The sequence below is a fragment of the Equus caballus genome, chromosome 14 (genome assembly GCF_041296265.1).
Source record: "Equus caballus isolate H_3958 breed thoroughbred chromosome 14, TB-T2T, whole genome shotgun sequence".
Taxonomy (NCBI): domain Eukaryota; kingdom Metazoa; phylum Chordata; class Mammalia; order Perissodactyla; family Equidae; genus Equus; species Equus caballus.
In genome coordinates this window covers 88,746,186-88,771,654 of record NC_091697.1, presented here as the reverse complement: position 1 = coordinate 88,771,654, position 25,469 = coordinate 88,746,186, and the positions used below count along the sequence as shown (strand labels likewise).

Here is a 25,469-nt window from a genome sequence, read left to right as displayed (position 1 = left end):
ATATTATTGCACTTCTTTTTCTGTTAGAATATGGTAGCATGAGGTAATACAACACTTGTTACTCATTTCTCAGACTACTACTAAAGAGCCAGGGTTGGGCTTTTTTTTTATAAATACTGTTTTTGGCAGCAGCTACTCACCAGGTACAGGAAATGCACATCTCTAGGATGGGTACATCCCAGGCTATTATATCAGGTGCTAATCCTCCAATGACCAATCAGGTCTTAACACACATCCAGAATTTAAAATGCATGGAAGAAACCAAAGTACCTCCTGTGGGCAAAACCATGGCCCTGGTTTGCAGGGCCAATTACAGAAGCCTTTTCTCTCAGGATTCAATGGCAAAAATGAGTAATAGGGACATGATTTCTGGTTCTAAATTTGTTCCTCTAAATGTGGAAATAAAAAATGTTATGTCATGTCCTGTCCTCATATACAGAAATCTTCCCATCAGTTTGTGAATATTTTGTTTTATAAATTTATGACATCAATGAATTAAAAGTCCTTCATAACTTTACAGATGAGTTGTTAAATAATTGATAATAGGCAGACTCAAACTATGCAGCCTGTAGATAGAAAATAAATATCCTTTTATTATCTCTGAAAAAGATACGTAGCGTTTTGATAGGAAGGGTTTTTTCCCTCCCAGATACATAAGTAGAAAGATACTTGAAACAAGTCTTAAATAAAAACATAAATGTATTATAAATACACCCATATTATAAACCACAGCATAAAGTCTAACCCACCAAAGGGTACATTTTCTTGTTCATTAAAAAATATCATATACATATATTCTATAGTCATACATCATATTCATATAGTCATACATCAAGATTCGTTTTATTTTCTCTACCATATAAATACTAGAGAATGACGTTTAGTATCCCCCCTCTTTTTTTTAAAGCAGAACAGTCAGTGTATGAAAATTAGTTTCCTAATTTTGTCAGATGAACGGTCATTGGATAGATAACTCTTAAGCTCTGTTCAGTGATATTTATGTTCACATTTGCTTACTGATTCATTTCAGTTGATTGGTCAAACACAGAATGTAAAACCTGGATCTTATTACTCAACTTATTAGCAGGGAGTTTGGGGCGATCTGAAATATTGTCTGGCTTCTCCGGTAAAGACCTGTAAGGTTTTGCTTTGATTTCACCTTCAGGAAACACAGGCTCAGAAAGCACAGGTTCAGAAAAGGCATTTCTAAGATTTTCACTCTCCTCTCTGTTTTGCCTTATGGATTCTTCTTCTTGGAAAATTTTCTTTACCTTCTCCAGCACAGCATTAACACAGACTGCCTAACAAAAAAAAATTTTTGAAAAGTAAAGTTTCTTTTTAAGCTACTAAACTTATAGATAAAAAGTCCAATAAAATGTTCAACATGAAGTCATTGATGTGCATATTCTAATAGAGAAGTACTTCCATTCAGGAACCCCTGGCACATGATAAACAGCAGGAGATTGAGTCCTTGTTCTATATATACTACACCACAGTCTAGAAAGAAAATTAAAACCTAGTATGCTTCAATAAAGACATGCTTTACATCTTTTTTCCCCAATTCATTAGATGTTTTGCATCTTTATCCTCTGATTTAATTAAATGAAACATTTTCTGAGAGACAGAATTTGTCCCCAAATTCTGGTAATATCTCAAAGTATTTTTTTCTCCCTCGACTTTGCTTATACCTATATGTACAACTGGAGGGCACAAACATTTTTGTAAACATTTGGTAAGCCAGTAGATCAATGATTTCTAAGCAAACGTGATCCAATTTCCCTCAAAAAATGCCATTCAGTACTTTTAAGGAGGAGTGTCAAGACAAAACATATAGAGAAAAATAACTTCAAAGATTGATAATCACTAAGAACTGTATCTGTTAAACTTAAGTTTACTAATGATGAAGATGATAATGCCAAGTATTTAAGGCAAGCAACAAGAATAATAAAATCCATGAAATATGAGAAGACCTATACTAGCTTATTTTACCAAAGAGATGCCTCTAGGTGACATAATAAGCTATAAACACTTAGAAGATTTGCCTAAAGAGGGTAACAGAGAACAGATTGAGGGCCTGAGTTTGAACAGCCTCAATTTCCTCCTGACCGCCTGCTGCCTCCTCTCCTGCCTGCCTCCCACTGTAGAATGTGGGAACACCAAATGCTTTCCTTCACTTCCCTGCAGTTAGTGTGTGGCCATATTCTGGCCAACGAAATAAAATATGTCTGCTGAGGAGGAGGTTAGGAAGGATTTTTGGGAAAGTTTTTCCTCCTATACAAAAGAAAGACTATCTTTTGCCTCTACCTATGCCCTCCTTCCTGCTTTGGACACTGATATGGATGTGATGCCTGAGCATGAGGCAACAAACCAAAGGACCAAGAACAACAAACAGGATGGCAGAAGAGAAAGATGGAAAGGCCCTGGGTCCGTGATAATGTGTAGATCCACTGTACAAACCAGGGAACTGCCTAACCCCAGACTTCTAGTTAAGTGAGATATTTAAATGTCTATCGATTAAGGCACTGTCAGGTATTTTTTGTTACTTGCATCTGGGTATATCCAAATCTAGAGCTATAAACCTTGATGTCCATCACTTCCAGCTACAAACTGCTTCATCCATTTATCCCAAATATGATCATTTTCTATCTATGCCATGCTGTTAAAAAAGGTTGGGAAGCCTTATCCTATTTGATACATTTCTTCTTCCCTCACCTACAAAATTTTATCTGTGCCCATTCTAACCACTTCTGTGTCAGTCTCAGAAAATGAAGGGTCTTGATCAAAGTCAGTATCTCTTTCCTTGCTTTTAACCTGTACCCTACCATCTTCTCTGTCAATTATTCCCTACCTCTTCAACTTCTCCTTCTTGACTGCCTCTTCCTCTGCACCCTGAAACATGCTCAAGTATCTCCTATCCTAAAATTTAAAAATTAAAAATTCCTGGGGCCCTGTTTCCCTCTTGACTGCTACATCCTCTCTCTTTTCTTGATCAAACAAGAGTCTACATTCTGCTTTCCATTTTATCATCTCTTTACTCCAAAGCCTGCTTATTTTTGTCTTCCTTATCCCATCATACCACTGAAATAGTTCTCAAGGTGGTTAACTCCAGCATCTTTACAACTAGATCTTATGGACACTTTTCAAATCTTTATTTTACTTGACTTTTTCTGCTTGTATTTGACACTCAACCACTCACAACTTCCTGAGTCTCTATTTCCTTGACATTATTTCTCCTGATTCTCTTCTGACTTTTCTGATCGTTGTCTCCTTCATAGATTTCTTCTTAGCTCACGTTAAATGTTGCTGTTCTTCACATTCCTGTCAACTTTCTACTCTTTTCACTTGGCATGATTCCAACTTAACTTCCACCTTATATATTATTGACTTCTAACATATATGTTATTTGCTTTCAAAATACCATAATTCCAGCCCTGACCTCTCCTGGGCCTTGGACGCATATATGACCAGTTACCAGGTCACCAAAAATTGTTTATGTTACCGATTTAGAAAGTTTATGGTGTGACAAATCATGTGAGATGATTTCAAAAGCCTTTGAGAAATCAGTGTTTAATTTTGCTTTTAGTCTAGTTTGTTTTAGTTTCACCTTAGCCAGTTCATCCCACCCATTTTTTGCAGCATATTTGCGTCCTAGTTCAGTTGAATGTCAATTCTGTATGAGATTCACATTTAAGATACTGAGCACATCTCAATAATTTAAAACACTTCCAAAATATTTATTTGATAAATTCAGTTTTTTTAAAAAAAAACTGTAAATATGTTTAAAAGTAAGTTCTTTTGCATTCTTTTTTTTTCAAGGATGTCTTGGCTATTCTTGACCCTTTGCATTTCCCTATAAATTTTAGAATAAACTAGTCAACTTACATACACTTGCTCAGATTTTCATTGGGACTGCACTGAATCTATAGATTATAGGAAAAAGTTAATCTTTATTATTGTGTGTTTCAATATGATCAAAAAATATTAACAAAAATGTGTAAGACCTCTATCATAAAAATTAAGAGAAATGAAAGAGGACCTAAGTAAATAGAGGGATATAGCATGTTCATGGATTGGAAAAAGGACTTATGCTACCAGTTATCAAGACTTATTATAAAGCTCCTGCAAATAATACAGTGTTGAATTGGTACAAGAATAGACAAATATATCAACTGAACAGAATGGAGAGTCTCTAAACAGATCTACATATATAAGGATACTTAATTTATGACAAAAGAGGTGTTCTTGGGCAATAGGAAAATGTCTCCTCCCCACCAATAAATTGAGTTGGCTCAGTTAAGATTCTAATGGAGGAAAAATTTGACCCTTGCCTCATACCAATTCCAAATGGATTATAAATCTAAGAATGAAAGGTAAAATAATAAAGCTCCTAGAATATATCAGAGGGTGTAGTTTCACGACCTTCAGTGTAGATCAAGATTCCCTAATTAAGACAAAAGCACTTAACATAAAGGAAAAGATTGATAAATTGGGATACATTAAAATTAAGAACTTCTGTTTTAAAAGACAGTGCTAAAAGAGTAAAAAGGCAAGCTACAGAGTAAGAGAAATTTGCTCCTATGTCACCAAAAGAGGGCTTATTCCTGAATACATTTAAAAAGTACAAATCAATGATAAAAAGATGGACAACTTCCAATAGAAAAATGAGAAGAGACTTCAACAGAAATTCAGAAAAGATTATATCCATATGTCCAATTAATATATTAAAAGGTACTCAATCTCATTAATAATCAGGGAAATTCAAATTAAAACCGCAATGTGATAAATACTACATACCACAAGAATGACTAAAATGGAAAAATTGACAATACCAAGTGTCAGTGATTATACAGAGCAACTGGGACTCATAATCTGCTGAGATGAGTTGCTAAAACCATTCTGGAAAAATGCTTGGCAATATCTACTAGAGATGAACACATGCATATTCTATGGTCCAGAAATTTCACCAAAACATATGTATGAGTATATTCATAGCAACTTTATTCACAATAGCCAAAACTATAAATAATCTAAATGTTCAACAGTAGAATGGATAAATAGTAATGTATTCAATCAATGGAATACTACACAGCAATGAAAATCAACAAACTACTGCTACAGGCAACAAAGGACTGAGTCTCACAATAATAATGTTGAGCAAAATAAGACAAATACAAAATAATATATAGTATATGATTTCATTTACATACAATTCAAAACTGTCTATTGTATTAGAAGTCAAATAGTGGTTGTCTTTATAGAAGAGGTCAGTGATTGTGAAGAAAGCAAGAAAGAGGCTTCTAGAATGATGTTAATGTTTTGTTTCTTGACCTGTGTGGTACATAGATTAATAGATTTTGTGATAATTCTTCAAGCTATGTACTTTCTCTTTGTATGTTCTGCTTTTTTTAAAAAAAGTAAAGTATAAATGGCAATGGATTAAAAGAAAGTAACCCCTTAGAATTTATAAAATCCTTTATATGTTTGTCATGCTTTTTAATGAACACTTTTGAATTACAGTGCTTGTAATTCAAAATACATTAATATTTGTGTTCCCCAAAATCATAGACCTAAATGATGGAATAGGGAACTTTAGTCAGCCATGGCACAGTGGTTGAAAGAAAACAACTGTAGCTAAAGGAAAAAAAAAAACAAAATGTTTTTACCAAATGTTAATAAACTTTATAAAAGTAAATAATTTTAGTTATTTAAGCAAATCAGTTTTTGGTGGATTGATATGGCTCCTCAGAAAAGTAAACTTTTAATGTAAAATTATTTTGTGTAACAATAGAATAGTACCTTGGTTTATGAATGGACTATACAGTATATCTTTAACGTTATGTAAAATAAGTATATTTGTTTCTAGGTTCTACTAATTTTCTTAACTTACCAAATAAATTAGTACTGCATATGAAGCATATATTAGGCTAGTTAAAGCAGTCTTCGCTGGAAAGGAAATGATTTCAAACAAAGAACCCTTTCTGACCTGCAAAAACAGAAAAGAGGTTTTTTTAAAACAAAAGTTTTCATTGTTACAATGTTAAATTTTACAACGTTATCATAAAATGAGAATTTACATATTTCTGAAGAAAGTCATCTACTTTAGATCTGTGTGGGGTTTTTTCACATTCTGAAAATATATTAGTTTATTTTTCTCCTTTTACAAAAAGATACTTTCTTTTCCTAATCAAAACCTATGTCAAATCTAAAAAACCTTGCATTTTAAAATCTAAATTATTTTAACTTTTTTACATTTACCAAGTGTGCTCACTAGAGGGTGCCACTGTGCATCTTAGAAAAACAGTCTTTTGTTTGTTCAAATTCGTGTAATCATCCTTTACTAAATTATTCACTTCTTCAATTAAGCAAACAGCAATCAAAATACTGAGCATTTCCTAGGGATTAATGACCTGCTTGGAAATGTTAATCATGAGACTGCTGAAGGCCAGCATTAAACTTAGATGATTATTAAGCTTCAGGAAATGCTCTGTGCTCACATCCAGCATGCTTTTTTGAAACACAGAGGTTTACACCAATAATGAATTCGTCTCTCAAGTGTTTCTAGTTTCTTGTAATAGAAGGTGTCCCTGCCTCAAACATAATTGTATAATATATTCAGTTTAAGGGAACTATACTCTTTTACAGGCCACTCCTGTTGCTTTGAGCAGGTTATGAAATGAAGACATTAAGAAAAATATTCCTCTCCCATTCGGCAGTGAAGTGGCAGCTAGCCATTCTCCTCTGAAGTAAGAGCCAAGCCACTCAATGCCTTCAATAACTCCCCAAACGTATATAGGCTGTTACTCATAAAATCATGTAATTGCACAGTAAAAATGCACACAAACTAGAACAGTATGTACTTGTTCATTGAAAGCTTTTAACATTCGAAAACTGAAACAGTGATAGCAGAATAGTTAGGTAAATTATGCTATATCCACTCAGTGGTATATTGCAGCCTTTTAAAAGGTGCTTCTGAAGAATGTGTGATAACATTTTATTGAACAAACATTTATATGGTACTGTGTGCCAAGTCCTGTTCTAAGTGTTTGTTGTAGTATACTCAGTTTTTACTGATATATTACTCGGTTTACTTACTGATGCCTCTACTGAATGAAGAACACAATTGCCCACCATAATTTCCCTTCTTTCCTCTTAAGTGATTTATGGAATGCCGAAGCCAAGAATACTATTTAGCCTAGTAGCTAAGAGATGGTGGGGTGGGAATGGAGGGGTGAGGGGGTTTCCTTCCTATTCCCTACCTTTCAGGCCATATCAACTAAATATAGGGATAGGTAGGGGCAGTTTTGGCCCACTCTCTCCATAAGTCAGTCTGGAAAGTTTCCCAGAGTTCATGGCTTCTGGAAAGAGTTTCCAGGAAATGAAGCAGCTGCTGCTTTTTCCCTCTTGCAGAAGAGTCAAAATGATAGCATGCCTTTGAATCCCACTGTTAGCCTACAGGGAGACAAACATACATGTACAGAGCAGGTGCTAGGAAGGAAAGCAGTACACTCCAACAAAATGCCTCCTAGCGGGGTAAGATTCATGAGTTTGTGAATATATGGATGTAAGTGGGAGTCCATAGTCAATCATTGATAGGCCACATACAATCAAAATAGAAGTGTGTCTGCATGCGTGAGAAGTTACTCTGTTTCTGTTTCACTGCATCTTTCTTTCTTTTTCAGAGTTTGTCCCTCACCTAAAAGTAATTAAAACTGATTGGTTTCAAAATGAATTATATACTTGATACACTTTATGCTTCTAAATGATGAATCTGTATATTGCCTAAGGGTCACTTTTTCACCATTTTAATGCTTTTAATAAATACTTGCTATTCCCATAACAAATCATCCCCATAGAAAATAGATTTCCTCTAAAATTTATGTGGCTACTAGAAGTAGCCATTTTTCAATTTTATGACTTATTTGCAATACATGTTTTTCATATTATAAACCATGCTGTTTCATTTTTGGCTTGTTATGAGCAGGAATAGTTTATGGTAAAAACTGAGATAAATAAACAGGAGAAATTTTGGTAAATGGGAGGCTTTATTTAGATTGTCTTGACCTATTTCAAAAATTTTGCCTTAACCTTGTTGTTATATTAATTTTATTTGCATATTTAAAAGTATCTTTGTATCAATATTATGCTTATATATTCCTTTTTTGAGTTTGGTAATATTAACATAAAAAATATATGGATATTTCAACAGTAAAAACATTTCAGTCTTTAAATTTCTCCCATATAATTTTGTGTTCCACTTCTTCCACATAATTTTGATTGCCTTATCTCATAAAAGAAGTATCTGTAGGGGCCGGCCCCGTGGGCGAGTGGTTAAGTTCAGGTGCTCTGCTTCAGTGGCCCAGGGTTTCACTGGTTTGGATCCTGGGCATGGACATGGCACTGCTCGTCAGGCCATGCTGAGGCGGCATCCCACATGCCACAACTGGAAGGACCCACAACTGAAATATACAACTATGTACTGGGTGGATTTGGGGAGAAAAAGCAGAAAAATAAAAGATTGGCAACAGTTGTTAGCTCAGGTGCCAATCTTTAAAAAAAAGTATCTGTGTTCATCTTATTTTCACTAATAATGAGGTAAATCACAAAAAAACAAACTATAAGCAGTTTAGAAAATAAAGATCTACTTATAGGTGACCTGCAGCTTGGAGAATTACCAGGCCCAACTTAGTTTATGTTGTCCAAAACCAGCTTGATGAAGGCCACCAGGGGAGTAATAAGGGAAAGCCTAACTCAGTGATTCACAAATAATTGTTGCAAGGAGGAATGACTGCTGTTAATAGGTCCAGAAAAAAATGTTCCCCATAAGACTGGGAAAGCTACATGACCATGTCTTTGCTTAGCAACCCACAATACCCATGAGCACAGGAAAGACTCCTAGCAGTCCACAGTAAAGAGAGTGATTTGACTTTGTTTATCCCAGTATTAACATCCTGTGGACACTTGTTCTTGAATAAGCTTTTAATCAGGTGGTCCTGTAAAAGCTCAAATGTCCCAACCTCTTGGCCAACCTGGAGAAGTATGTCTTCAAGATTCCAGGGGTTCTGCTTTCTAGGAATTGTTCTTTTTTTTCCAGGTCTTGAATTACACCACTCAAAGTAGCCTCGTGGCAGGTCCATCAAAGACTTACAAAATATCCTGATATTTGTGAGGCTTACAGTTTAAACCCCAAAACGGAGTCTGCCTTGGAGGGTTGGGGGTGAGGAAGAAACTTTACTTAGATAAGCCTCTGACCTTCATCCTGAAAGAGGGAGCACAAGTTCACTGAGATCCACCTATGGCACAGGCATATTAGTGATTTTGCCCATATCTTGCCTACACCACTCCACAATGCCTATACAAAGTAGAAACAGTCATCTCTAATGCCACTATAAGGAAGATTCTCACAGGAAGAGCTCCTGGTTCTGTGGCCCCGCATTGGCCTGCCAAAGTCAACAACCGTGTGTGGGAGCTGACGCATCTTGGCTGAGGTCAGCATTCAAGCTGGTAATCTAGGTCACTGCAGCCTAGAACAGCTGCAAGCGTCACTCAGCCAGGCAGCTTACAAAGCTAAGCAGATGCACCAGTCTGTAATGGTGCCAGGGATGTTGAAAACCACCAGGAAATCCTCTGTTCAGAGTTTTCCATTCCTGAGGTCCGTTTAGAACTAGCACACATATTGCTATAATCTCAACCCTGCAAAACCTGGAAGGGTTTGAGGAGGCAACCAGACTCAGCACCCATAGAGCTAGGTGCAAAGGAAGTCCCTTTTAACAAGATAGCTAGCTGGAGAGGCCCGACTCCAACTCTCTGTGCTCATGTCACAGCAAGCCATCAGAATCTCTTCAGGTCACTTGTATAGGTTGGGTCTTTGGGTAGTTCATATTTGGCACAATATCTTTGAATATGCTAAGATATATAGGACATGCTCTAGAGATAAGCATCCAACCAAAAAAGCCTGAGTGGATTATCAAGGGAGCTCCCGTGACAGTGTCCATTCTCTAATATCTAGAGGAAATAATTACCCTATGCTTCATCTCAGACCACATGAAATGGCTGAAGCACTATCCTAGTTAGAGTCAGTGTCCTAATGAAAATGCTCCTCAATTCCATGTTCTTAAGGAAGGTAATCTGCCTGACTGGCATTCCCAGCCACATATTATCCAACAGAGTTTTGGTAGAACCATTTAAGGTGACTAGGTACACATGCATCTTTCCATCATTCATCATCCTCAGATCAGTGACAAGACAGAACATGTGAAGAGGATCTTTGACACATACCTTCAGATAGGTTAACTAGGCTGCTTACCTTCCTACATAAAGTGATGTCCTCCATGCATCCACAAAGCACATCGCCGTGTATAGTAATTCCAGATTTCACTCCTTTTACTTCTGCACACCACAAAGTTCTGCCTTGACATTGGCAGCCTGACAATTATTGAAGGAATTCATGACGGAATCCACTCTGGGTAAGCTGAATTCTCACTATGGGAAGGCGCCATGCTGTGTACCAGGGCTGGTGTAGCTCCTTCGTGCATTGCCACTTACCTCTTGGCACATTGGTACCATGGACACACTCTGTTCATAGACCAATCCGTTGACCTCCACCACACCTCATACATTACTCTGTTGTTCCTTTGACTCTCCAGGCCATTGTCTTCACTATTCATACTTCTATTTCTGTCCTCACTGAGACTTTCAGATTTGAAATGTGTTGTTTTCTTCCTTGCTGCAACTTAGTTTCCTCTCAGTGGCAATTCTGATTCTCCATTCTAGCTAATACATACTACCCAAGTATAGCTCAGGGCCAATCTTCCTCACACACACACACACACACACACAAATCCAAAAGAAGGAATAAGGAGTAGGCAAAAGAAAAATCATATTACCCAAGTAGCTTTTTCCTACTCCTAACCCTCCAGGACCCCGAAACCTCTGACTTGGGACTGTTCCCACTCGTCTCACTCCAGCCATATGAAACTACTTACATTTCCTAAATAAGTCACGCTCTCTCTTGCCTCAGCATCTTAATATACACTGTTCTCTTCCTGGAATGATTCTCCTATTTCTTCATCTGGCTAATTTCTCCTCTTTCAAGTCTCAGATCCAGTGTCACCTTCTAGAAAGCCTACACTGACTACTCTTTGGAATTACATGCCCCTCACTGACACTTCCATAGTACGCTTTGCACACTTTGATCATGCCCTTGCTATACTCCACTGACATCCGATCATCCCCACAGTCCACAGGGCAAGGGGAGACATCGATGGATCCCTAGTACCTAAACTAGTGATTTTACAAGTCATGTGTTCAATAAATATTTGTTGAATGAATGAAAAAGTAGAATTATACTTCACTTATATCCAAAATGAAGTGTAACCATCTTATATTAAAATTTGTAAAAGATAGTAAGAAGTAAGGCTGAAGGACATCTGGTTCCAGCGACATGGCAATCTGAGCTAATGTGGAACCCCTATAAATTCTAAAAAATACAAAAAACCCTAGAAATTCTACGTAAAATCAGACTCCAAAAATTTAATACAAGACTGATAAATGTGTGAGCTTATGTTCCAAGAATTTGGGGATGTTATTTACCCTGAAATAATGGCTGAGAGCTTGAGTTTTACTAGAGACTGGAGATGAGCCTTGGGGCACCTGCGGTGAGGATTGGGCCTCTGCAGAGCTGCAATCTCAGTGAAGGTGGGACTAGAAGAACTGCACCCACCAGTCCAGGATGAAGGTCAGGAAGCTGGTCCCCACCAGGGGCTGAACCCCTGGAGACAAGCAAAATCCTCCAGAGGGACAGTTCCACCACCAAGGCCAGAAGAGATTTCTATTTGTTTGTGTGTGTGTGTGTGTGCGAGGAAGATTGTTGCTGAGCTAACATCTGTGCCAATCTTCCTCTATTTTCTGTGGGATGCCGCTGCAGCATGGCTTGATGAGTGGTGCTAGGTCTGTGCCCGGGATCCGAACCTGCAAACCCCAGGCTGCCAAAGTGGAGCATGGGAACTTAACCACTAGGCCATGGGGGCAGCCCTGGAATTTCTTTCTTTCTTTTTTTTTTTTTTTAAATCCCCATTTAAGAAAAACTTTCAGTTAAAAACAAACAAACAAAAAGAAACAACAAAGGAAATTATCTGCTGTGAATGAGACAATACAGATCACAATAGTCAGAATAGCATCCCCAAATATCTCAAAGAATAATCTTTAAAAAGACCATAAATATGTTTAACATAATTAAAGATATTTTTTAAAAGAAATACACCTGTAAAAGATGCTTTGAAAAGAAAATAGTGGAAATTTGAGGGGAAACACCAAATAGAACTTCTAGAAATTATAACGTTTGAAATTTAAAATGCATTGAATAAGTAAAAGAGCATGTTAGATACAACTGGAGAGAATTGGTTAACTGGAAGATAGAGCAGAGGAAATTATTCAGAATGTATCAGAAAGAAAAGGAAAATATGAGGAAGGTAAATAGGAATAAAGAACAAAATGAGAAGGTCCAAAGTATGTTTACCAGGCATTCTAGAAGAAGAGATTAGAGAAAATGAGTAAAGGGGCAATATTGAAAGAAATAACGGCTAAGAATTTCCCAGAGTTGAAGAAATTATGCTCAGATTCAAGAATCACAATGATTCAAAAAAAAGTGTACCCATTCGGAAAAGCATTTTGATGACAGTTAATAAAATTGAAGACGTGCCTCCCTCACGACCCAGCAACCCCTCTGCTGGATGTACACCTGGAGGATGTCTCAGACACACAGAGAAGGAGTCATTTAAAACAGTGTGCACTGAAGCACTGTTCCTAATACAAAAAATTTGGAAACTAAATTGTCCATCTGTCCAGTAACAGATAAACTGTGGATTATCTTTTCTTACAAGGGAATACCATAAAGAAGTTAAAGTAATAAACTATAGCTACATATATCAAAAAATGTTGAGTGAAAAAGGAAGTTTCAGAAGGATAAGTACAGTATAATGTCAATTACATAAATTTTAAATATGCATAGAATAATAGATGCATACAAATTTAGTGAAAATATAAACGTATGCATGGAAATGCTCACATCAACTTTAGGATAATGATTACCTTTGGTAGGGAAAAAAGAAGAGATCTGGGCATGGTTAATTACATTTCTTTTTATAAAGGAGATATCTGAAAGCAATATGGCAATATATTATTACCAGTTTAAATTTGAGTGGGGCTTCTGACAAACTATCTTTTATATATCTTGAAATATTTTATGATAAGAATTTTAAAAATTAAAGCTAGATCCTAAGATAATTAGAACAAGAGCAAAAGAGAAGAGATTTCACAGGTCTTGATTCTGAATCGATGTCAAAAGAGACAGTCATACCTTGAGGTTATTATGCTAAGTGAAATAAGTCAGACGGAGAAAGCTAAATACCGTATGATTTCACTTGTACGTGGAGAGTAAAAAAACAATGACAAACAAACACATAGATACAGAGAATAGACTGGTGGTTACCAGAGGGGAAGCGGGGAAGTGGAAAGGAAAAGGAGTAAAAGGGCACATTTGTACAGTGATGGATGGCAACTAGACTTTGGGTGTTGAACACGATGTAGTCTATACAGAAGGCTAAATATAATGATGTACTGAAATTTATGAAATGTTATAAATGAACATTAACTCAATTTAAAAAAATTAATTGAAAAGAAAAGACAGTCACAGTCAGCAATATGGACCTTGGACAAATCACTTAATCCCTCAACCTGTTTCTTTCATCTCAGGTTCTTGGAATAAGTTATCACAACTAAGCTCTAAATGTATCTGTGAAACTCACTGTCAGTCAAGGCAAAAAGGCAAACTCTGTATTTTTTAGTTTTCATTATTGGATTAAAAAAACAAATTCAACTGGAAAGATAGATTATTTTTCTGCCACAGAATTTTCATGAATATGGGGAGACAATCCTCCATGGACGTGTCTCATTCCTGTGCAGATTGGGCCTTCTGAGCGAAGGGCAAGGTTGAATAGCAAATAGCTTTGGAGGCTAGAGAAAGTATATTTCTCTGGTGAGATCTAGAGATGTACCTCCCAAGACCTGCCACAGGGCACAAAAGATAAAGCCTTCTCCTTCCCCTCCAGAGACATTTGCTTTCTCTGTCTCTTTCTTGGAGGCTGGGCAGATGTGCCAGCATCCCTATAAAAAGCTGAGTCTCCTCATTTCCGGGTTCCTCTCCTGTGGTGCAATTTACTACACGCACAGGTAACATCTGGCTCTCATCACATTGCCCCATGGGAACTGAGGTGTAGGGAACTGACACAAGATATTGCTCTGGCTGCTGCTTTTGCTGTGAATAATAAACAATCTGTATCTCTGATTCAAGGGTCTTTTGTCTTTCTGTCAGTGTGTGTATTTGTCTAACTGTGGCAGGCTAACTCCTTAGCTTATAAATAATGTAAAAATCTCAGATCCTTCACAGTTCTGACTTAGCAAAGAGGAGCAAAAAGAAAGATTCTGAATAACATAATGGACAGTGTCTCTAAACATGATTTCATAATAAATACAGAAATATTCGTCAAAGGACACTTCTTATATTAACCCTCTATAAAAACTATGGGTCTAACAATGCAAGGAAGGAAACTTCAAGGCAAAACATTAGATTCAGAAAGATTTTTCCAGTGGGACTTTAAGATAATACAGTTCAACTATGTTTCTTTTTGATTATCTAAAGATACAGGAATAAGGTTTATAGTGCTTAGAGAATCCAGTGGTTAACAAACACAAACCATTTTTTACTTTCTCAAACATCGAGTAGTATAAGCAAGCCTTTTATAAATGCTGTCTCAGGCAATTCATAGTTGCAATATCTGATGATTTCTGGAAATGTCAAAATCTTTGATTAAAGAAAGATTCCTACGTAATGGATATTTTGTTGATTTTAGCCCTCCATCATCCATTTTCTAATCTTCTTGAAAAAATCCAGATTTTTGTTTAAGGATTCATCCTTTCCCCATTCTCAAGTTATATGGTCTGGAGGGGGCTCCAACCTCCACTCTAGGGATGAAGCAGGTAGTCTGGTCCTAGGTCAGTCAGCGCATGCCATTTCCCTGGTTTAGAGGTAAGCCACTCTCCAAGAGTGAGCCTCAGGACTTGGCCAGGAATGCTGGGTCAAGGACTCTCAGTCTTTTCTGCTGTAATAGAACCTGGAAGGATGCAGCCCTGGGAACAGCTGCAAATCATCTTGACCGTGAAAGGAAAATCAGTCTAAGAATGGAGTCAACAGAGAAAGCATAGCCAGGAGATGGAAAGAGAGAAACAGGATCCTGAAAGCATATTTGAGTACCTATAGCCAACTGTGCCTGAAACCATAACAACTCTGAATTGTTCAACTACATGAACTAATACATTTTCTTTTTTTGCTTAACTCAGTTTGAGCCGGGTTTTCTCTGCTTTCAAGAAAAGAGTTAAAATTAATTCACTCTGGTGTTTAGATGCCTGACTTGCAAGATTCTGAACCTTTTGTAGCAAACATTTAGGACACTTTGAACAATGCCCAGATTGAAAAACCCAGAGTTCTGTGCCATAAAGTTTAGAAAGAAAGAAATTGGTCCTGAAAAAGTTTAAGAGCTGTCATCCTTAACAAAATATAACAGAGCTTCAATAAAACAACATAGAACATGTAATCTGAAATATACGTGGATGTTGATGTGTCTATCAATATGTAGTTATAATTAAATATACTCGATATGTTATGTCAAGCAAAGATTATCTTGGAAACATAACAAGGTTATGGGGAAAAGGAAACAAAACACAATCATTTTTAAGGCTTGTTGTAGGATTGGTTTTAGGTTTGACATAAGTGATAATTTGCATGCTTATATTTAGGTTGAACAATTTGAAGTTGACAGTTTCATATAGTTCACTCAAATAACAAGGTAGAAAAAAAAAATCGACATTACTTCCTCTCTCAGATTTTTTTAATCCAGAGAACATGCTATTTTGAAAAAGGTCCAACCATTCATTTCTCTCATTCAACTATTCTTGTTTTACATGTAGGGCAACTAAATATGCTACATTTTCATTTTTCAAATCTTTTTTTTTTAAAGATTTTATTTATTGCCTTTTTCTCCTCAAAGCCCCCCAGTACATAGTTGTATATTCTTCGTTGTGGGTCCTTCTAGTTGTGGCATGTAGGATGCTGCCTCAGCATGGCTTGATGAGCAGTGCCATGTCCGCTCCCAGGATTCGAACCAACGAAACACTGGGCCACCTGCAGCGGAGCGTGCGAACTTAACCACTCGGCCACGAGGCCAGCCCCCTCATTTTTCAAATCTTTTAATTTCAAAACAGTTCCCTAAAAAGGGGTCCATAGTTTGTGCAAATGCAATATTCACTTACCTGCGTGTTATAGAGGGGTTGCTTTGGGGCATTAACTTCCCTCAGCAGGCGATGAGATATGTCCCTTAACTCTAAAAGTCTGCAAGCAAGCTGAGGCTGCAGAAGTCTGGCCACTGATTTGGAGGATCTGGAGATGCTGTTTAATCCTTGAAGGAATGTTCCTCGGTTGATCTTGGCTAAAGCGACAGCCATTCTGATTTTGGATGTTTTTTGCATGGGTTCTCTTTTCTGGAAAATAAGCCTTTGAAAAGTGACTGATGTGTGATTCTCCAGTGCACTATTAAAATCTACTTCAGGCAGAGACCGAGTACCACATAACTGAACATTGTGCATGGTCCCATGCATAAACTCCGGGTCCAATCATTATATCCCACACCCCATACAATTCAATGATTCCCCCATGAACTTAAATCTTTATATGAATATATGATTTTTTCCTTAGGATAAATATCCAGAATTTAAGTTACTAGTCTGAAAATATAAACTTTTCATTTTTCTCTCTGGGTTTATTTAGGTTTTGCAATGATTTTTAAAGACCTCCTTCAAAAGTAAACAATTCTTATTCAAACATTATTCAATGTTTGAATTATTCAAACAATTCTTATTAAAAACTTATATTTTCCAGGTTTACTTAAAAATTTTTAAATAATAAAATATAGCATACAGACATAATACACACAATGTACAAATTACTTTAAATTTTTAAATGATGAGATACAGCATAGCTAATGCTTTGTACAATTTAAAGAAAAATAAAAACAAATACCCTATATACTAACTAACAAGCTTAAGAAAATTTTACTTCTAAAAACGTCTATGAGAAGTCTGATAGAAAAAAATTGTGGCATTACCAAAACACATGACATGTAGTTCTTTTTCTGCTTTTCCAGAAAGTAAACCACAGGGAAATCACTTACAATGTGGTTAGACTGCATTCCAGGCAACAGACAAGTATAGTTTCCATTATTCATTTAAGAAATTTTATGGGCTATTCTGGCTCTTTAGTGTAAAACTTGGGGGAAGTATTGGTTAATGACACCAGTAAGCAACTTTGAATCTCTATTTGTTGAGTTCAAACATAAAAATACAAAAAATCTTTTAAATGGATTTTTTGTTTGACAATGACATATTTGCTGAAAGCTAACATGCTGTATATTTCTTTAAAATGCCTCAACTTTTATTCTGAAGTAACGATTTTATTGGTGCTGTTCTTTTCATCAAAGTTCAGCACTTTTCTTACAGTTCAGCTTTTATCATTGGAGATAACCAAAAACTGTTTTAGCCTGTCAATTAGGATGTGTTTCTGCAGCACCTAGTGTCCTATTGTGGTTTAATCTATTAACTTGATTGGAAAAGTCCCACTAGCCTGCCTGTGGTCTCAAACTTCCACATCAATACTGACAGTAGACAATGCAGTCTAAATTGTGGGCTGCTACAATTGTTACCATTCCAAGCCACTTTAGAGCACAGAAATCCTTACGAGCAGTTATATGGTACACAGAACAAACAAAACAACACGCAAGTGCAATCACTTGATATTATTATCTACCCTGGTTGCCAGAGCACACACACTGGGGAGAGAAACATTGTCTGCAATATCCAAAGCTCCTGCACAGAGATTCAATTTCTCTTGTGACCTTGTTTCACTTCAGTGCCTCTTCCTCCCGACTCCCCCTCAAGGTGGAGCAGCTAGAAGAAATTTGGTTTTACTTCTGATTACATTTTACTGTGTTTTCTCTCATTATAATTTATAACCATAAGGCGAGGGTCATATTGCCGGGGCAAACAGGAGTGGGATATGCGCAGTTCCCCTTTTGCCGAAACCTCATCTACGTGGTCATTCAGTGTTTTAGGGACCCTTCATTTTTGTAGTTGCAAAACATGAACTTTCTTTAGTTTCTCTCTCCTTATTTTGGAAGTTTCTCTACAAAATCTTGGCAATCTGTACATGTTGGCCTGGAGTCACCGACTTTACACGTGTTTCCATTAACCGATCTTGATCCATTCCCTCAAACAGTATACTAGATTGATCCATTCAGCTTTCCCCTCTTTTTCACAAAACTGTCTTTCTCATGTTTTATCTCTGTAGAAAAATAAGCCTATTTGTAATTGACAATCTCTTAAAACTCTCTTGGAGGGTTCACATAATTTGTGTTGACCAAAATATAACATTTTTTATAAGCAATATTTTTAAAAATTCAAGTGTGCACTACAATAATTCTTTAGGGCTCTTGGTGTTATCTTTCTCATTTTAGTCTGGTCATAAATTATGGCTTTTTTCCAACAGACCCAATCTGTTCATAATTAAATCTTTGTTTCCCTTTAATGGTGAAATGGTTATAATTTGACAACTGTGCTTCCCTTCAAAAATGCTTTCCATTTTTTTTTTTTTATTCTTTCCTAGGTACCTCTCAAAGAATTAATACCTCTGACAACAAAATGTTTCTGACCACCTTATTTTCCCTCCCACAAAAAACAGAATCAACTTACTTCCAGGAAGACCATTATGGCTTTTAAGAAGAATAGTATTAGAAACTAAATCTGGGTAATGGGTGCATGTTCAGTGGTTCTTTGTAGCTCTGGGAATAGGAAGGTGACAACAGAGGAGAGGCTACTTCCATTCCTTTAGATGCAGAATGAGATGTTCTTTTTACGAAAACAGTCACCAGTTTATGACGGTGATTCCAATTCACTCTTACCTTCAGTGAGTTACTTCTTGAATTGGCTCTAGTAGAAACATTTTTCAGTAAAAGAGTTTTTCCCTTTTTTTGAGCTACCAGCTTTTCCTTTTTGTATACCATCTATGCTATATATTTTCTTACCAAACCATGTATGTAAATTTAAACGTTAACCCCAAATTAAGAAGTCCTCATTTCTTTTCCCTTTTTCTTTTTTGGACTCTTGACCTAAGCAGCCTGGACTTGTTTGCAAAGTGTGCAAGTTCAGATGATTCTTTTAGTCATCATCAAAATCTGAGCACATCACCAAATGTCAGAAAAGAAATTCCTACTCCCAACCACCAACACCTCAGAGACACACATAGGTACTTAAAGACCATTTACCAAAAGAAACTTAGCATCAGGTAATCCAATTGGTTTGAGAATTCTGCTCCAGATTTCTCTTTTAGAGCTCCATTCTTCGAATACATATTCTGCTTTCCCTTTTTATTTTCTTTTTTCTAGTGCCAAGCCCATTTCTCTATCATCTGCAGTTTTATTGCTGAACTCCAATTTCTATTACATCAGCTTTTTACTACGGTTAAACCAGCCTGTCAGCAAATCTCATTCAATTCTTTCCCTGAATAGTCCCAGAATTTGACACTTCTCACTAGCCCCAGTACCAACACTCAGTCAATCACATTTAGATAGCACCTCCTCTTCCCCAGACTAGTAAGTGGGCCTCCGCTATGTCTCCCTGCTTCCACCCTTGCCTGTTCCTCAACAAAGCAGCCAGAGAGACAATCAAAACTTATGCCAGATCATCTCTTGCTCTTCTGCTCCACGCTTCAGAGGCTTCCTGGTGCCCTCAGTGTAAAAGCTGGAGTACACACACTGGCCAGCAAGGCCCCCAAAGGCTGTCTCTTCTTTACCTTTCTGGCCTCATTCTCTCTCCCTGTCCCTCCTCACTATTTGTTGAACCTGACAGGTATACTCTCACCTCAGGGACTCTGCACTAGCTACCCGACTCGATTCCTCAAAGATGCCAAGGGTTGCTCCCTCACTTCCTTCAAGTCAATGCAAGAATCACTTTCTCACCAGGACCCTCTTGGTCACTTGACCTTAACCGTCAACTCTTCTCCCTTTCCCTAGCCCTGCTGCATATCCCTTCTCTGCTCATCACCTACCACTAACAGAATAGGTAGATTATCTTCCTTATTGTTTTTCTGCTTGGCTAGGATGTAGCTTCTAGGACAGCAGTGTTTTATATCCATTTGGCTCAGTTATCTTTCCCCAGTGCCCAGAATACTGTCTGACACATAGGAGGTGCTCAAGAAATCTATGTTAAAATGAACGAACAAAGGATATCAGAAAAATATTACAAGTTAATATTGAGAAATATCAGAGAAATATACTACATATTTAGAAATCACCCAGAAAGTTTTCAGTGTACAATGTGCTCTGTAACTTCCACAATAATGACAGTGCACCACAAGAAACAACTCACCAAAGACAAAAATATAATTATAAGACACTCTAGTTACAATCCTACTCCCATTATATTTAGAAACCCTAATACCAACACAAGAAATTTCCAGATCTCATTGGTGCATCGCCACCAGTTTTTGTCCCACGTTTAAAAAAAAAAAAAAAAAAAAAGCATAGAGAATTCAGAATAGTACACTACAGATGTAGAAATCCAAATTTTTGCCTGGATTCTAATATGTTCTCTCTATAATTCCCAATTTTGAGTATACAGTTAAGTGTGATTACAGAATAAAACACATAATCACCTTTCATAACTAAAACCCACAAAAACTGACCCTATTTATGACAAAAGATTTCTCTCATTCAAGTAAAAACCACCTGAATTAAAATTTTTTAATTCTTCAATTGTAGTATGCATTTTTCATTTGTTCAAACTTAAAAGCTTAATATTTTAAAGTTCCCATATGGAAATCATTTGCAATTTGCAAGTGTAAACCTTAAAAAACTTACTTTTAACCAAAGGAAGTGGATACTGAGGGTATCAGGGTCTGGGCTAGTTGAGAAGGAGGGAGTGGAAAGTACACGACCTCAGAAGTCACGACCTCTAGCCAAGATTCTAAAATTAACTTTCCCCAGACCCAGAAAAAAATTTCCTTCAAACTTTTTAGCCATGAAGAACTATTTAATAACCAGTATTCTGAGCATATTCCTCTATAAAAATTCCACCATTGCGCCCATCAATTTTTTTTTTTTTTTGCTCCAGGCCAGGAAATAAATAAATAAATAAATGCCTTTTCCTAAATAAATAAATGCCTGAAATTAAAAAAACAGAAAAAGATTTAAATACTAATCACAAAATTTAGAGATTTAAAATACAACCCAATTAATAAAGCTCTCTAATTATTCTTAAAGAAAGCCATTCCTTTCAGTATGTTTGGAAACTATGAACCATCCCGGAAATAATAAAATTTGCACCATTTACAATCTGACCTTTTAAAAACAATTTTGTTAACAACGGAGTCTTAGGATTGTTTTCTGGATAATTTATTTTTGAGGAGCAAATAACTTCAACGTGTTACAATATCCCCTAAAATACTCAGGTTTCCTGCCAATCTCAGCAACACATTCTTCAAAGTAAATGGTGGAAAAAGAACAATGTAAGCATTTTAAAATAAGACATAAAGTAACTTTAACTATGTTTATATTCTTCTCTGAGTGGGGTAAAGTTCTGTAAGTAAATGACTTCAATGAGTTGAAAATAGGAAATGAGAATTCTTCCTCTGGGATCAGAATATCAATCTATTTCAGCGTAAAGCATGCTATGGCTCTAGTGATAGTGAAGCTATGCAGAGGGTAGGAAGAAATGAAGGGAGTTGTAAAGAAAGTCACAACTTCTTTGATTAAATAAAACCCCCATTCTCTAATGTTGACAGTGGTCAGAGAATCACAACTCAGAAGGGGCAGCAGGGCTTTCTAGGCCCGTCTCTGGCTTCCTAGGATTTACCTTGAGGCTTTCTCAATAATTCTGTCACTACTGTGCCGGACTTAACCATTTTACATCCTAGACCATACATGGTCACCTGCTCATCTCTTTCCTTAATATTCTGGAGCATAGCCAAGAAAAGTCTCCAATGTTTCAAAAGATTTTCTACCAAGACTAGGGGACTACAAAAAGGGGAAGCAACTAGACGCCACGTCTAAGATATGAAACTACAATTCCAGTTTGCCCTGTGGAGCTTTTAAGCCTTATCCTATCCTACCTAGCTGACCACCATCTGGATGCCATCTTACCACGGTGCATCCAGATTCCTATGCTTCAGTATCATCTCTCCCCAAAGTCTAGAGCCAAGACCCATGCCATTTATCCAGATTTACTTGACATTCTGGTAACATGCTATGCTGTTTCATACTTTTTGGCCTAATTGACACTGCTTCCTTTGGAATATTCTTCCTGCTCCTACCCACTTATCTTATCCCTTTCCTCAACTTAAAAACTCCTACTCATCCTTTGAGACCCAATTTAAGCATCCTTCCTCCATTAGCTTTCTCTGACCATGCTCGGTAGAGTCATTCATTCCTTTAAATTGGATATACCTCTTACCATATTCCAATGCAAGTACTTGTCTACAACTCTGTCTCCATTAGATTAAGCTCACTGACTGAAGGAATCCTGTCTTGTTTATAACTCTGTATTCCCTCTCTCCAGTCTCAAGCAATAGTATAGTATTTAGTAAATGTTTGATGCCTAGTTGTCTGGATAACTAGTTAAAGGTAGTTCTAATACCTTTCCTTTAAAATGATATACATAAGGGGCTGGCCCAGTGGCGCAGCGGTTAAGGTCCCAAGTTCTGCTTCTCGGCGGACCAGGGTTCGCCGGTTCAGATCCCGGGTGCGGACATGGCACTGCTTGGCAAAAGCCATACTGTGGTAGGTGTCCCACATATAAAGCAGAGGAAGATGGGCATGGATGTTAGCTCAGGGCCAGTCTTCCTCAGCAAAAAGAGGAGGATTGGCAGTAGTTAGCTCAGGGCTAATCTTCCTCAAAATATGAAAAAATGAAATATATAGACTTTGTGATTACTGTGTTACTCAGAGTGCTTTTTTGTTGACTTCAAGGTTTTGGCTTTGTTCCTCATACTGACATTGCCAACAGTCCGATTTGTGGATAAGTAGATTGTTCCTGTACCATAGAACTTTACAACATATCCTATTCCAACTGTGGTCAAAATGACTGGAACAACACTTTTCCACAAAGAGCTGTGTATTTGAGTAAATTAGGTTACATGTGTCCCGTAAACAAGACGTTACTTTTTTCTGACCATGGTCTCTTCAAAATTCTCTACCTATCCCCTCTTCCTCTCCCGATATTTTATCTGTCTCAAATCCTTTTTGGAAGAGATGTTTAAAACATATGCATATGTACTTTGTTTGAATTAATAGCACTATTTTCTTTCCACGCTAAAACACATACCTATACCATATTTATCTTTCCATTGTTAAAATTCGTGTCGGTTATGTTTTTTCATTGATTTAATTGCCATAGATTTTACTTAGAGTATATCTAGGTATTTTTCTGATTTTATATTAGACAAATATAAGTAAACTACATTGCAATTGTGGCTATGAGAGAGTTCTAGATCTCTAATGGCACAGCGATTGTATTTAAATTTAATGTATCTACCTCATTTTCTTGTCCACAACCTCTCTGCTTTCCATAGATCTCTCCCAATGAATACAATTTCAAGTTTGTTTTTCTGAGGCAAAATTAATGTTTTCCTAAGCTTCAAGCACTGATCTCAAAATCAAGCATTAAATAATTGGTATGATACTAAAAATACTATAAACATTTGATAATCCTTTCAAAGTTAAGAAATCACATTACCTGATTAGACTGTGATAATCTTAGGATGGTGGGGAATTCATCTTTAAATTCATCTATAAAGTCCACGATTGCCTTCTGGATCCCCTCAACTAAGACAAAAAGAAGTTAGAGAAAAAAACTAAAGCTTAACTTTCAGTTAAGAACAAAGAACACTGGGTCCTGGGAAAGCAAGCAAACCCGAGGGGGCTTTATTCCCACTTTCCCATGCCCATATCCCCTTTAGAACAAGATTGTATATACTTCTTCCCGAAAAGTTCTTCAACACCTGCCCGCATATCCACCCAACAGGTTTTATTGGCATGATGAGTTCTTGCTTGGTTTCCTAGTGCTTGGCAAGCTTGCAGGCCTGGGCAATGCTTGTCCTGATCCATCAGGACAAGGGATGAGGGCAGCCTTCCACTCAGGAAAGCAGGCAAGGGCAGAACCTGCAGCTCACTTCTGGAATTCTTTGTTACTGCATAATGGGCCTCTGAGAACTTGTTACAGAATCTTCTGAAATCACTCTGGCAGTGAGAGGAGGAAGAGCGTGTTTGGAGACACGAGGGGAGGAGAAAGGGGATTGAAAAATGAACGCCGCTAAGGAGTTCTGCAGTATAAACTGAATTTTGTCCCAATTTCTGCAGTGATAGCTCAATTAACGGCTCATCAGAGAACAAAGCTCCCCTTGAAAAGAGTTGGCGTATGCTTTAAAAGAAATGTTTCACATACGATGCCAAGTGGAAAAGAAACACCAGCAATTAATTCACAAGACTTCTCACCAGATTGTTTTTCCTTCACCCAAATGAGTATCACTAGGTAAAACCCAGGCAAAACTGTAGAGTCTTTGGTTTGTCTTCTTTAAAATTTCAACCTTTTTTCTTTATCTTTTACCTCCTAGTACTCTCCCACTTGAGGTGACCATTATTGTCCCCTTCTCAAGCCTGGGAAGAACTGTGTATCACGCAGAGTTGACTACCTAGCTCTATTTTAGTGTGGGTGAGCTGAGTTGGTTATCTCAAATCCCATTTTAATTTGAAGCCTTTATATTTAATTGCAGCTAGATGGTTTTCTTCAGCAAGCATGAAACGGCTGCTGGGGGTCTATTTGTGGGAACTGTTTAGGAAGGAGAAATGTTCATCAGAGGATTCCTCAAGCACGAGAAGCCTGCCAGACCTCCGGCTTTCACATTGTCCTTATTCCTATCTGCCTGAGAACACCATCCACCAGAGCACAGCCACCTCTCCCGACAACAGAACCTGCTTTCCTCCCTCATGACCGAATGGCTACAATAACTGTGCCCTTAACATTTGGAAACTACAATCCATTGCCAGAAAGCAAAGCTTACTAGACAATGATGAACACACACACTGGGAGCCTATGAGATAATGAAAGCCTTTATTTGTCCTATTAAGACACTCGGCCATCAGAGTCTGCCTCAGAGGAACACCTGGGAGCACCTTCTCTCTCTGGTCTTCTTCTCTGTTTTCCACTCCCATCGACCCCTAATTCTTTTTCTCCATCTGCCCATCTCCTAGTGTCCTAGCTCCCAATTGGTTTCACCCAGTTTTCTTCTCTTTTCATCAGTTCTCACCCTCCTAGGC

General features: G+C 37.2%; 1 protein-coding gene across 1 annotated transcript; it reads right to left on the bottom strand.

Annotated features, from left to right (window-relative positions):
• Nucleotides 1–819: 819 nt before the first annotated feature.
• SPATA9 (spermatogenesis associated 9) lies at nucleotides 820–24,352 on the bottom strand. The gene is made up of 5 exons (XM_001504610.5): nucleotides 24,130–24,352; nucleotides 23,890–23,978; nucleotides 16,363–16,590; nucleotides 5,888–5,983; nucleotides 820–1,301 (listed from the first exon to the last, which is right to left on the bottom strand). Exons 1-5 carry the CDS (start codon nucleotides 24,188–24,190, stop codon nucleotides 1,014–1,016), a joined length of 762 nt encoding a protein of 253 aa, XP_001504660.1. The 5' UTR covers nucleotides 24,191–24,352; the 3' UTR covers nucleotides 820–1,013.
• Nucleotides 24,353–25,469: the final 1,117 nt, after the last annotated feature.